At 37.8% G+C, this 15,065-nt stretch overlaps 1 protein-coding gene across 14 annotated transcripts in view; it reads right to left on the bottom strand.

Annotated features, from left to right (window-relative positions):
* The window catches only part of NCOR1 (nuclear receptor corepressor 1), a 188,020-nt gene that overhangs the window by 117,973 nt on the left and 54,982 nt on the right, over window positions 1-15,065 (bottom strand). For 8 of the 14 annotated variants that reach the window (XM_008010473.3, XM_008010477.3, XM_008010484.3 and 5 more), the window contains 5 exons: window positions 10,538-10,651; window positions 4,539-4,595; window positions 3,142-3,194; window positions 2,786-2,812; window positions 651-717 (listed from right to left, as the gene is read on the bottom strand). In XM_008010473.3, coding sequence (XP_008008664.1) covers window positions 651-717; window positions 2,786-2,812; window positions 3,142-3,194; window positions 4,539-4,595; window positions 10,538-10,651 — 318 coding nt within the window. The remainder of the gene's footprint in view (window positions 1-650; window positions 718-2,785; window positions 2,813-3,141; window positions 3,195-4,538; window positions 4,596-10,537; window positions 10,652-15,065) is intronic. The other 6 variants (XM_008010478.3, XM_008010479.3, XM_008010482.3 and 3 more) reach the window with 1 other exon arrangement.

Below are 15,065 nucleotides of genomic sequence, written 5' to 3'. Positions count from 1 at the left end.
ACAACTCATTAAACTGTCAGGTCATTAACTTAAGGCACAAAGTTCATTTTTGATGTCGATTTAAAGAGTAGCATTTATTTAACAGACACTTGAGTTTAAATGTAGTAACAGTTTATCTGTAAAATTAGTATAAACATATTATGAAAATAAAATTACTGGCATTATATTTTCTATAACTTAATTCCCATGTATAGAACCACAAAACTTTTGGACTGCAAGTCATATAACAAAATATGGAAAACTATTTGAATTTGAAAAAGCTGAACCCTAGCTGACCCCATTTCTAATAAAAGAAAGAATAGTAATATCTAATCAGCACGACTGCAACTTACCCACAACTGTTTGAGGCTTAAGAAACTAAAGTGTCTTTCATATTCTTTTAAACTACTCACCATTTTATTTTGACTAAATGAAAATGTGCTAGATAGATGACCAATGAAATTAATTTGATAATATTAAATATAAACTATGGTATCAAAATGTTACTACAATTAGATTTAAGTCATATATATATATGATTACTTTCTAAATCAGCACTTATCCTCAAATGAAGTCAAGGACCATTCTTATTAATAGTAGGAAAGTGAATGCCTAAATGAGCATGAATGAGAAAGCTGTACAAATTTCAGTTAACAAGGATAGGACCTCACCCTTTGTTTTCTTGCATGATTTCTTCTTTTAAAAAATAAAATGAGTTTTTTCCTCATCACCTGGTTTCTAGAAGAGAAAAATATGGTTGCATGACATTAAGAAAAAGCACAATTTAATAATGCACTCACTTTTTTTCCAGAGACACTGGAAAATAGGCAAAGATCACTTAAGAATTTACGACGTAAACAAAGTTAATCCTAATTTTTTCACCCTGCAAAATAAGACTTTATAATTTTTGCAAAAGTTAGAACTGACTAAAGTTCCTCCCATTCTACAGTAAGACTTTATACAAAATAGTTAACTTTCAATTAGCACATCCAATTATAAGACAAATATTTTCAAATTAAAATTACAGTTACTTATCCTTCTTAACAACTCTGGTGACATAAACATCTTACTCTTTGAGGAAGGGAGGTAGAAGAGAAGGAAATGTTTTTACAGTTACCTCCCTACATCAGGTGCTAACCTCCCTTCTACGAGGAGAATGTATACCAACATATGTAGAGATAGGAGACTTCTGCTTTAAACAGAAGATTTTCTTCAGTCACAGAATGACACAATCCACTCTAAGAAGTAACGGAGGGCAATGTGACAAAACAGGAAGATTTCTAATATATCTTATCACTTTTTAAATTGGAAGCATTGTGACCTTCAAAAACAATGACATGCAGGTTCAAATATAAATATTTATACCCCACCTATTTCCAGAAAGGATTTCAAGCTGATTATTCAAATACAAATACAAAGCCAAGGCAAGTAGAAGTAATTTTTTGGATTATCTGCCACTCAGGACTAACATTGACACTGGCTCCACTCAAATAAGCATGGACAATCAGGAGCTGGCTATATGAAAAAGTAGCCAAGAGATGAAAAGAATTATTAAAATGTACATTTGCTATTTCATACAAAGCAAATGACGGTGATGAAAGAATAGCTACTGAATGACTCATACAGATGCATGCAGCTGAGGAAATATTTCAAAAGGTGTCATACAGGGAAGCATTACTATATACTCAATTTGCTCTAATTATAATTATATGTTACTTAAAAGCAAATGACAATGAACAAATACAATCTTAAATGTTTCCTGGAATTTAAATGAAGTCAGCCAGTCAGTAATCCATCTCAGGATAGTGTGCTGAGCACTAAATAGGCAATGTAGATGACATGAAATAAGTCGGACAGGGCTGCTCTCCAGACTGTATCAGGAGAAACAGGACAACAACACAAACATAACACTGAGGCTTTGTGGGGAAAAAAAAAAGTCATTAAGTAGCCAACTAGATCTTATCTGCTCTTCTACTCTTTAAAAATGTTAAAACAGCTAAGCAGTTCCAAAACAAGGTATATTATATGTGAGTTTTGACTAACTTACTTCTAAGGGTTCTCAAGATCATAATAGCATCTCACAGAAAAATTTACAAATACATAAATTTTATTATGAACCACTTACTTAACAAAAGTTAAAATTATTCAAATTCAATTGTTTTCATGCATACTACCATGCAAATCATATTTGCCACCAGTTCTGCAAAGTAGTCAATAATTGCACATACTCTCAGTTAAGAAATTTTTAAAAAGAAAAAAGTATATATATATATATATATATAAAATAGCAATGTGCTCATTAGTAACCACACTAGTAAATAATTATAATGTTCTGGTTATACTTAATAAAACATATAAAGTAGAAATATCACATTTTTGTCACAAACTAAGAATAAAGCACCTAAAACTCTCTTAAATTAAAAAAAAAAAAAAAGATACCTATCTAGCTTCCTCTCTTACTTTAATCAGATCAAGAAATTAAGATTTTCTTTTCACTTATTTTCTTATTCCAAAATCTGCATCCATAAAGGCCTGGTACTAGGATGAGCAAGGCTAAGCAAACTACATTCTGGAGCAGCCTCCTCACCCACGAGGTGACTGAGCGCTTCCAAGGCACCAGGACATTAAATGGCAGAAGGGTCTACAAATACCGTCATTAGCAAGAGTCATGGAAGGGATTTCCCTAGAATAGGATTTTGAATAATGATAAAATGATCCGTGGCACTTCTACTTTGCAATGGCAGATGTGGCTTGGTGGGGGACGGTGTCATCACTAGTCTTAAATGAAAAAGCTTCATTATCTTACTTCATCATGCGCCTTGCAGGTACTCCACTGAAAAAAAGACAAAACAGGAGGCAAAAAATTCAAGCCTCAAGGTAAGCCATTTCAATGTTAAGTATCCACCTTTTTTACTAGCAGATTATAAAACCAGCTAGTTTTATGCAATAATTTATTTCATTTTTTGGCCTCGGAAACTCAAAGCTGTTACCCCAACCCCCAAGAAGCCAGAGGAAGATAACATATAGTAAAACGACAGCAAATTACACAAATCTAAAACATACCTACACTATATTATAATAATGTCAGCAGATAACAAAAATGATCTCTTTATAGAATATATGGTCTTTAATTGAAGAACTCCAAAGATGATCAATACTTACGTCTTGATGTTCTCATGGTACACCTTGGTATCTGACGGCTGGTTATAGAGTGGCTATAAAAGAAATAAAATATTTACATATAAAATGTTGTACATATATCTATGAAGAGACAAAGAAACATAATTTTAATGTAAGCACAGGTAAAGTACTAATGGATCTACACAATAACATGCCCTACCAAAACCTCCAAACTTCTATTTTTTTTATTTACTTATTTTTTTAATTATACTTTAAGTTCTAGGGTACATGCGCACAATGTGCAGGTTTGTTACATACGTATACATGTGCTGTGTTGGTTTGCTGTACCAATTAACTTGTCATTTACATTAGGTATTTCTCCTAATGCTATCCCTCCCCCATCCCCCACCCCACGACAGGCCCCAGTGTGTGATGTTTCCCACCCTGTGTCCAAGTGTTCGCATTGTTCAATTCCCACCTATCAGTGAGAACATACGGTGTTTGGTTTTCTGTCCTTGCGATAGTTTGCTCAGAATGATGGTTTCCAGCTTCCTCCATGTCCCTACAAAGGACATGAACTCATCCTTTTTTATGGCTGCATAGCATTCCATGGTGTATATGGGCCACATTTTCTTAATCCAGTCTATCATTGATGGACATCTGGGTTGGTTCCAAGTCTTTGCTATTGTGAATAGTGCCGCAACAAACATACATGTGCATGTGTCTTTACAGTAGCATGATTTATAATCCTTTGGGTATATACCCAGTAATGGGATCGCTGGGTCAAAAGGTATTTCTAGTTCCGGATCCTCGAGGAATTGCCACACTGTCTTCCACAGTGGCTGAACTAGTTTACACTCCCACCAACAGTGTAAAAGTGTTCCTATTAGTCCACATCCTCTCCAGCACCTGTCGTTTCCTGACTTTTTAATGATCACCATTTTAACTAGTATGAGATGGTACCTCATTGTGGCAAAACCTCCCAACTTTTAGATTCCCTGAATAACTGTTAATCCCATCTCCTGTCACTCCCACAATACAGTTTATAAATCCATTGTTTCCCATAATAAGTATATTTATGCACATTTTTAATTTCAAAGTATTAATATTCCCTAATACTCGGGAGTATTAACCATTGTCACTATTTTAACAGTAACATTCAAAGAGTTTTCTAATTCTGTTCTTAATTCTCATTCTACCTGGAAGGATTAAATAGCTGCTCAAGCAAAAACAAGCCCAGGATGATGCTTCTGCAAAGGTCTGCAAAGGTAACCAAGTTCACTCATCATTACTTTGAATTTCATCTCAAACTCTGCTCAGCTACATCTTTCTTATCCCAAAATAAACGGATCATATTCCATCTTATCCCAAGAAAAACTACTACCAAAAAAAAAAAAAAAAAAAATTACTGTAAATGAAAAAAGTAATTTCTTACTTACCAGTTCAACTTTTGGGCCAAGACCTTCAAAAATTTTATGAGCTTCTTCTGCTTTTTTCTAGAGATAAAGACATTGTTGTATCATATAATTAAAAATTACATTATCTAAGTGCAAAATCATTATTTAAAAATATTTATCTAACACTAATCTATAGATGAACTTATCCTTATTTCCAAATATCCTTCTTCTATATGATAGGCTGAAATATGTTCCAATTATTTTTTATTTTTTCTTAATTTGTAGTTACAATGATTTAAAAAACTCTGAAATTGTATTTTCATAGCTTTCCTCACCAAATTCAGTCAAAACTTAACATTTGTATTGAAAGCAATGCCTGAAGAATTGATAAGTTTTTAAAAAGCAAATAATTATATTAAAAATCTGGAGAGAGGGAATGAAAATTCACTATTAGAAATAAATCCCCCAAACATTCTACATACTTTAACTCATATTATCTCTAACAGAAACTTTTTAAAGCAATAAAATACCATAAAATGGCCACTCTTTACTGTGGTAAGCCACACTGATCTCTTTGAAGAAAAGCTGTTAATGAGCTAATTTTCTAGTTACAAGGAATCCTTAGTAATAGCTGAACAACAAAGAAAACCGCTAATTTGAATTATTCAAAGTGCTCAGTAGTTAAAAAATGCTGAATTATACGTATTTGTAACATGCTATTTCCTCCCCCCCGCCCCCCCCCCCTTTTTTTTGAGACAGGGTCTCACTCTGTCACCCAGGCTGGAACACAATAGCACCATCATAGCTCACTGCAGCCTCAACTTCCTGGACTCAAATAATGTCCCCAACTCAGCCTCCAAAAGCTCTTCCATTACAGGTGTAAACCACAGCACCCAGTTGCTATTTTGTTTTTGTTTTTTTTGTTTTTTTTTTTGAGATGGAGTCTCGCTCTGTCGCCCAGGTTAGAGTGTAGTGGAGCGATCTCGGCTCACTGCCAGCTCCACCTCCTGGGTTCACGCCATTCTCCTGCCTCAGCCTCCCGAGTAGCTGGGACTACAGGCACCCGCCACCACGCCCGGCTAATTTTTTGTATTTTTAGTAGAGATGGGGTTTCACCGTGTTAGCCAGGATGGTCTCGATCTCTTGACCTTGTGATCCACCCACCTTGGCCTCCCAAAGTGCTGGGATTACAGGCGTGAGCCACTGTGCCCGGCCCCAGTTGCTATTTTCAAAAGTAAAATAATCTAGACCAAAGTGTTAACTAGCAGAAAGCTTCTCTTGCTAAGATTAATCAATCAATACTTTGGCAACAAAAATTTTAACTTAAGACCCTCATATGTTCGTATTAGAATTTGTATTCTAAGTCTACAGACATAAGTAAATAACTCTTCAAACATATGTTCGGTATGTTCTATGTGCCAAGCACTCGCTAGACACTAAGAAAATAATGAATAAGATAAGCCTTCCCACCACAGGAAGATGAGGGGTCTTGAAAGTTTTCCTAGAGAAAATGATACTTGAACTGGGGCTTGAGGTAAGAGTGTGCTCGGCAGAAAAGACAAAACACAGGGCCACGTGACAGCAGGGGCAACATAGTGGGGTAAATATATTACTAAGAAGAGAACATCCAAAACCTCCTCTGGTGGGATATTACTAAGAAAAGAATATGGGGCAAGGGCCAGATGGGTAAGCATGTAAACATCAATAAAAGCTTGGGCTATTCTGTACAAAGTGGGAAATCGTCAAAAGGTTCTATTTGGAGAATCGTTAAATGGGAGAAAATATGAAAGATGGGTTAGAAAGAAAAGACTGAAGAATGAGACTCAATAACTGTGTGGGAGATGAAGGCTCAAATTAAGCTAATGATAAAGGTAGAGGAAAGAAGCGCAAGACCAGACCAATATTTAGGAGGTGGGACTAACGCTCTTCATTGATTACCTCAACATACATGAAGAGGCAAAGAGAGAGAACTGGATAATTCCTAGGATGCTGGCCTAGATGACCAGAGGTGCTGGCACAGAACATACTTCCTACTATCACCCTTTTCTTTCTTCTGATGTCACATTCTCTTGCAAATCAACCCATCAAAATATAAACAAGGCAGGTTGCGGTGGCTCATGCCTGTAATACCAACACTTTGGGAGGCTGAGGCAGGTGGATCACTTGAGGTCAGGAGTTCAAGACCAGCCTAAAAATATGGCGAAACCCGGTCTCTACTAAAAATGCAAAAATTAGCCAGGCAAGGTGGCATGTGCCTATAATCCCAGGGAGGCTGAGGCGGGAGAATCACTTGAAACCGGGAGGCAGAGGTTTCAGTGAGCCAAGATTGTGCCACTGCACTCCAGCCTGGGCAACAGAACAAGGCTCCGCCTCAAAAAAAAAAAAAAAAAAAAAAAAATTGTTTTTATACACACACACACACACACACACACACACACACACACACACACACGATATTCTGCAAATTTCTCTAGTAGAGCCCAATAATCACCTTTCTATATGTATTATTCTTCTGAAATTAGTATATTTACAAATATTTTTGGAACTTACAACTGATAAGGTAATATCAAATAGAACTGTTAAAAATAGTCTGTTTAGAGACTAAACAAACTTAGACTGAAATTTAACTATGATGCAAGTCGACTTTTCTCAGGAAGTCAATTTTAAAATTAACACTTTGGGGCGGTTTTTTTCCTCCCACTAACTTTCTAAATAAAAGAAACGGTCCCTCAATCTCTTAAGCTACACTTGGCTTAATTCCAACTAGTGTAGACCGATGTCACACAATGAATAAGAAGGAGGTGTACTTCTGTAATCACCCCTTTCCTCCTTGCCTATGGCGCTGAAACAGATATGCTCATTCATTAAAAAATGCTAAAGAGACAGGGAGGGCCTTTCAAAGGGAGCATATTGGGGCAGAAAAAGCCTTGGGGAGTACATACGAGAAAGACTGGGTTCTAGGCCCACTGTGCTCTCCTCCTTCCCTCCGGGAGCTCCCTGTTACAATTGTGAAACTGCACAGGTACATGTATAAAACATACATAAAAAAGACCAGGCATGGGGGCTCACACATGTAATCTCAGTACTTTGGGAGACAGAGGCAGGAGGATCATTTCAAGCCAGGAGTTCAAGACCTAGTGAGACGCTGTCTGTTAAGGAATAAAAGAGGCCGGGTGCAATGCCTGACTTCTGTAATCCCAACACTTTGGGAGGCCGAGATGGGTAGATGACTTGAGCCCAGGAGTTCAAGACCAGCCTGGCCAACATGGCGAAACCCCGTCTCTACTAAAAATACAAAAATTAGCTCAGTGTGGTGGTTCACACCTGTAATCCCAATTACTTGGGAGGCTGACACAGGAGAATTGCTTGAACCTGGGAGGCGGAGGTTGCAGTGAGCCGAGATTGCGCCACAGCACTCCAGCCTTGGGGACAAAGCAAAATTCTGTCTCAAAAAAAAAAAAAAAAGAAGAAAAGAAAAGAAGGAAAGGAAAGGAGAGGGAGGAGAAGAGGGAGAGGGAGAATAGGAGAGGGTGGAGAAGAAAAATAAAAGAAAAAAAGGAAAAGAAAGATGACTTCTATAGTTGCTGTGGGTTAGAAAAAATCTTCACTGTAGGAAGGCAAGTCTAATACTAAAACAGATCTCAGATTTGGTTTTCTTCATAGAATGAACAACAAACCAAATATGGAAATGTTAAAACAGAAAGAAGAGGTGTAAAAGTAGTTTTCAAGTTTTGCTAATGTGCACCAAGAAACACTATACTAATAAAAACATCTATATATAAAAATTAAACACAAATTAAATTCTCTATTAGATCAGATCTTGTTCAATAGTATTCAGTCCTCAAATCCCAGTGAGGCAACCACAGAATTGACTAATATTGTAAGACAAGGCTCATTAATAAATTAGATCCATTAATAATTATTACCAAATCCAATGTATTTGAAAAATAATTCATACTAAAAAAAAAAAAGTTATAAAACTTAAAAAAAAAAAAAAAACTATCAAATCTCCATTGGTATCACCACTAATGCCTATTTACTTGATCCCTGAGGTCACAGTCACAAACTGACTATGGAGCCCATGAGCCCACGAACCCACAAAAGTGTTTTACAGCTATGCAGAGGACTTTTTTTTTTTTTAAACAAATCAGAGATTTCACATAAAACCCCTATTTTGGGCTTTTCTTAAACAAGGGAGCAACTGTATATCCTGGGCCACAGCCCCCATCTTAGGCATGGTCACCTCCTTCCCTTTCTTTACTGGATTTATCTTCATGTAGACTGTTGTGGCCATACAGTAAATTGGACAAATGTTGAATCCAGCCAAGAAAATAATGTAATTGCCCGTATTTTTACCTGCCCATAACACTTACCTACCATAAGTATATTTCTGATGACTCTCAGTAATCTACTTGATACATGTATATCTAAATCCAAGATCATTCCTATAAATGTTTGTTTATTTCTTTAGCTTTTAAGTTCAGGAGTACATGTGCATAAATATTTATTAATTCACAATTGCTTTACTTAAGGTCAATTTCCTTCAGGCTGTGGACTACTATAAAGTTACAGACTGTATGTGTAAGATAGACTGACAGATGAATCCACCCACTACAAATCAAATAAATCAAAACAACAATCCCAAATTTTACCTGATGATCACACCTTTAGCTAAAAAGCCTATTCTATCCCACAGTATAGAGCATATTATCATCTTTTGCACTGAGGACTTCTGGAAGCCCACTGTTAAACAGACACTTTCTTCATGTTGAGGTAAAATCAGTTTCCCTCTAACAGCTAGTTCCTGGGCTATATTCTGGCCAAAACTAATTTTGATATTACAAAAATGATTCATAGAATTCATGGCTGGCTTTTCTGAATCCATGAACATTTTTAATTAAGAGTATGAAAGTAAACCTAAAAAAGCAAAGTCTACCTAAAGGTCAAAATCTACGTTGAACTTTTTTTTTTTTTTTTTGAGACCTGAGTTTTGGTCTGTTGTCCAAACAGACCCAAACAGCTGGGATGAAGTGGCTCAATCTCGGCTCACTACAACTTCTACCTCCTGGGCGCAACCGATTCTCCCGCCTCAGCCTCTCGAGTAGCTGGGACTACAGGCATGCACCACCACACTTGGCTAATTTTTGTATTTTTAGTAGATATGGGGTTTCTCCATGTTGGCCAGGCTGGTCTCGAACTCCTGACCTCAAGTGAGCCACCATGCCCTGCCTTGAACTTTTTAACTGAAGTTCAAACCACAGCCCAACTACACTGGACTGTGAACTAATGCTGATAAGAAAGTTCATTTCCACATACAATGACCTATCTTTACTAAAATGTTATCAGTAGTCAGCATTAAACATCATTTATTAAATGAAAAATTACAGAATGGTTGTTTTGTATTATATGCTACCAGACTTCCTTGCCAGTATTCATACAATAGCAGACTCAGCTGACAAAATTTTACTGATTAAATATTTATATAATGTATAATGTAAAATGAAATATTACATAATTTAAGGCATAACTGTAAACTTTCTTTCAATTGATAAGGAAGGCCAGGCGCGGTGGCTCAAGCCTGTAATCCCAGCACTTTGGGAGGCCGAGACGGGTGGATCACGAGGTCAGGAGATCGAGACCATCCTGGCTAACACGGTGAAACCCCGTCTCTACTAAAAAATACAAAAAAAAACTAGCCGGGCGAGGTGGCGGGCGCCTGTAGTTCCAGCTACTCGGGAGGCTGAGGCAGGAGAATGGCGTGAACCCGGGAGGCGGAGCTTGCAGTGAGCTGAGATCCGGCCACTACACTCCAGCCTGGGCGACAGAGCGAGACTCGGTCTCAAAAAAAAAAAAAAAAAAAACAATCAATTGATAAGGAAAAAAACACCAAGCTTCAGTCAGCCAAAGTTATGAACATTCAAAATCATAAGAGAAATCAGGTTTTAATAAAATTAAAATTATACCAGCATACATTCAAAACTGAAAAGGGCAGAGTCAAGTGGGTTTAAAGGCCTGTGCTGCCAGAGATGGTATGCGCTTACCCGATTCTCATCATAAATAATTTGGACAATACTGCGGTGTTTCTGCTCCACAGGAGGAGGGGACACGGGCTTCTCAGGCTCAGGAGGTTTAGCTGCTTCTTCTTCAAGCTGTTGCTAAGAGATCCAGAAAGAAAGAGTCAAGCATATGCTGCACACCACACCCAGCAGTGATTAACCGCTGGAGATAACACAGGCTACTAAGCTTTGCTTGTAGATTTTGTAGGGTAACCAATTAATCCACAAAGGTCTCATGGACCAAGAGCTCAAAGAGAATTAACCAGATTTATTTCACAATCAAACAACACAAATTTTCATAAGACACAGAGTTAAAAAAAAATAAATAAGAGGAAGCATCCTTTAAGATTTTAATTCTGACAAACTTAAAGCAAAATAGTAAGAGAAATTAAATTTAATGAAGGTACTCTACATACCTCTATCACAATGACCTTCGACAGCACTGAAAAAACACTCTTATATGTTATAGATACACAGTATACATTAATATTTGCTGGGCAGAATATGGTAGAAAGGAGTTCAAGGGTTAATCCTTAACTCAGCATGGCACCATGCCACCCTCAACACCCAACCTTCACGTGTTACAGTGCTCCAGTCAAAGGGCAATCAACAAAAACTACAAAAATATAGACTGCTGGTGTGCACAAGTATAAAGAAAAAGCTAACTGTATTAGCATGCCTGAGTTTGAGCCTCAGGGTCACCCTTATAGGTGGTGTGATCCTAGGAAACTTTCTGGGTACTTAGGTCAATCTTTTTTTTTTCTTTTTTTCTTTTTTTTTTTTTTTTGAGACGGAGTCTTGCTCTGTCACCAAGTCTGGAGTGCAATGGTGCTCACTGCAACCTCCGCCTCCAGGGTTCAAGCCTGGTCCTGCCTCAGTCTCCTGAGTAGCTGGGATTACAGGCGCCCACCACCATGCCCGGCTAATTTTTGTATTTTTTTTTTAGTGAGACGGGGTTTCACCATGTTGGTCAGCCTGGTCTCGAACTCCTGACCTCAGGTGATCCACGCACTTTGGCCTCCCAAAGTGCTGGGATTACCCGTGTGAGCCACCATGCCTGGCTCCCTTAAGTCAATATTAAGCAAACACCTAAACTACTCATAAATAAAGTAGGGATAATAATACTACCTATCATACAGTTTTTTGAAAAGACTAAATGACTTAACATATATATAAAACATATTACAACTATAAATTGTAAATATTATCCAGTATTACCAGTGAAGCAAGCAGGGACTTGTCTGCTTTGTCTACTGCTTTTTTTCAACACTTAAACCAGTGCCTGATACCTAGTTAATACTTTAAAAATATCCACATGAATAAATTTAGCATAAGTTCACTGCCTAACATGATAAAAGAAAAATTAGGTAAAGACAAATAAAGGTTAAGTCTAGTATAGCCTATAGGAAAAAATGATCTACACTACTAAATAAGACTGACAGGCTGGGTGCAATGGCTCACATCTGTAATCCCAGCACTTTGGGAGAACAAGAAGGTGGATCACTTGAGCCTAGGAGTTCAAGACCAGCCTGGCCAACATGGTGAAATTCCATCTCTACTAAAGATACAAAAAATTAGCTCAGTGTGGTGGCGCACACCTGTAACCCCACCTACTCAGGAGGTCGAGGCAGAAGAATCGCTTGAACCCAGGAGGTGGAGGTTGCAGTAAGCCAAGATCACACCATTGTACTCTAGCCTGGGTGACAAGGGGAGACTCCGTCTCAAAAAAAATAAATAAGGGTGATAGTCAAAGCTCCCAGTACTCTAAATCAGACCATGCCCAAATGAAAGCATAAAAATACACCAAGAGGGAGTTTCTGAATCTATTCTGGCTCAGAAGGCTGCCTGATTTGAAAAAAAAATTTTTTAAATAATAATAAATTGTAAACTGTATGGAACACTTCCACTTTTTGGAATCATAAGTACTCTTGCAGTCTGTTATCTGTATAAGCAAAAGAAAGATTTGGAAATTCTGAGATCATTTTTATGGTAAAGGGTTCTTCAATGATTCCCTTTCTTTCCTGCTTAGAGGGCCTTATTTTATTTATTTATTTATTTAGTTAGTTAGTTAGTTATTTTGTTATTTTTTTGAGACGGAGTCTTGCTGTGTCACCCAGGCTGGAGTGCAGTGGCGCCATCTCGGCTCACTGCAAGCTGCGCCTCCCAGGTTCATGCCATTCTCCTGCCTCAGTCCTTCTTTTAGAATCCTTGTAGGCCGGGCGCGGTGGCTCACGCCTGTAATCCCAGCACTTTGGGAGGCCGAGGTAGGCAGATCGAGGTCAGGAGATCGAGACCATCCTGGCTAACACAGTGAACCCTGTCTCTATTAAAAATACAAAAAAATTAGCCCAGTGCGATGGCAAGCGCCTGTAGTCCCAGCTACTCCGGAGGGAGAGGCAGGAGAATGGCGTGAACCCGGGAGGCGAAGCTTGCAGTAAGCCAAGATCAAGCCACTGCACTCCAGCCTGGGCAATAGAGCGAGACTCCATCTCAAAAAAAAAAGAAAACAAAAAAAAAAAAAGAATCTTTGTTGAGGAATAAACACATCACACTTTGTTCTTAGTACCCAAATAGCCCTGGGACAAAACCATTACACTTCAAAGGCGAAAAGCAAACACACACACACACACACATACATACACACTCCCTCCTCACCTGTTTGTTTTTGTTTGTTTGTTTTGTTTTGATTTTTTGAGACGGAGTCTCACTCTTTTTGCCGAGGCTGGAGCACAGTGGCACAATCTCGGCTCTCTGCAACCTCCACCTCCGGGGTTCAAGTGATTCTCCTGCCTCAGCCTCCCAAGTAGAGTAGCTGGGATTACAGGTGCCCGCCACCACGCCCAGCTAATTTTTTCTATTTTTAGTACAGGTGGGGTTTCACCATGTTGGCCAGGCTGGTCTCAAACTCCTGACCTCAGGTGATCTGGCCTGCTTCAGCCTCCCAAAGTGCTGGGATTACAGGTTAACCCACCAAGCCTGGCCCTGGTTGTTCTTTTACATTAACTTTACAATGTATTTGCCATGTTTTAAAAATAAATTTAATTGCAATTTTATTGAAACTGTATGAGACATGATTTAATGCAAGATGAACTCACAGTATTATTACTGTTTCCATTCAGCTATGGCATATTTCTTTGTTTTCTCTAGTTGTCTTTTATATCTCTCAATAAAATTTGTGGCTCTGGTACATTTCATAATAATCATACACCGTATTTCATTATTTCTAATTATTATAATGGATTGCATGTACATTTACTATGTACCAGATATTATGCAATATATTCATTATCTCAATTCATAAAACAATCATGTGATTTAGTTGGTGTTATTACTAGATTATTACCATTGTACAAGTAAAGAAAATAAGGACAAAAGAAAGAAAAGAGACTCAGCAAAATTAAACCAATAAAGACTTAATTAGAATTGTTGGGCATATAATAAAAATTTAATACAACTCAATGAAAGCAAAAAAACGTTTTAAACGGCCAGGCGCGGTGGCTCAATCCTGTAATCCCAGCACTTTGGGAGGCTGAGACGGGCGGATCACGAGGTCAGGAGATCGAGACCATCTTGGCTAACAAGGTGAAACCCCGTCTCTACTAAAAAATACAAAAAACTAGCTGGGCGAGGTGGCGGGCGCCTGTAGTCCCAGCTACTCGGGAGGCTGAGGCAGGAGAATGGCGTAAACCCGGGAGGCAGAGCTTGCAGTGAGCTGAGATCCGGCCACTGCACTCCAGCCTGGGTGACAGAGCGAGACTCCGTCTCAAAAAAAAAAAAAAAAAAAGTTTTAAAAAATGACCAGGCAGATTTGAGAAGGACAACGAACAGGAATTCCAGAAATAAAAACATAATTGTTGAAACTGAAGACAGATTTGACAGCAGATTACATATAATTGAAAAGGAAAATGTAAACTGGAAGACAGGCTGAAGAAATTGCTCAGAATGAAGCTCAAAGAAGTAAAAAATAAGAAAGAGAAACAAGAGATAGGGAAGACAAGAGTGATAAGATGTTACAACTAACAGGAATTTTTTAAGTAGAACAAGAAACGGTTAGAAAGGTTTTGTAAAAAAGATAATGGCTTGGAATTTTCCCAAAGTGATGAAAAACTCCACCCTTTATATTCAGGAAGCTCAAGTTGGATAGATTTAAAAGGAAAAGAAAACACCTAAATATATCATCATAAAAATAACGGAACCCCAAAGAAAAGAATATATTGAAAACAACCAGAGAGAAAATTCACATTATCCATTAAAGAATACGGATTTGGACCAAGAGCTAATGTCTTAAAAGTGGAAGCAAGAAGACTATGTACTAAGACAAAGTAATTACATACCAAATTAATATATCTCTTAATAAACAGGCCAAATATAAGACAATATTTAAGTCATAAAAACCAAACAAATACTGAATTTGCCAACTAAAAGACCTTCACTAAAGCAAATTCTAAGAGATGTTCTTCAGTAGAAGGGTGTTCCCCTAGATGGAAGACTTGAGTTGCGAGAAGAAATGGTG

This window comes from Chlorocebus sabaeus, chromosome 16, assembly GCF_047675955.1.
Source record: "Chlorocebus sabaeus isolate Y175 chromosome 16, mChlSab1.0.hap1, whole genome shotgun sequence".
In the NCBI taxonomy this organism is placed as follows: Eukaryota; Metazoa; Chordata; class Mammalia; order Primates; family Cercopithecidae; genus Chlorocebus; species Chlorocebus sabaeus.
The sequence above is the reverse complement of the archived record's forward strand: the minus strand, read 5'-3'. Positions and strand labels throughout refer to the sequence as shown.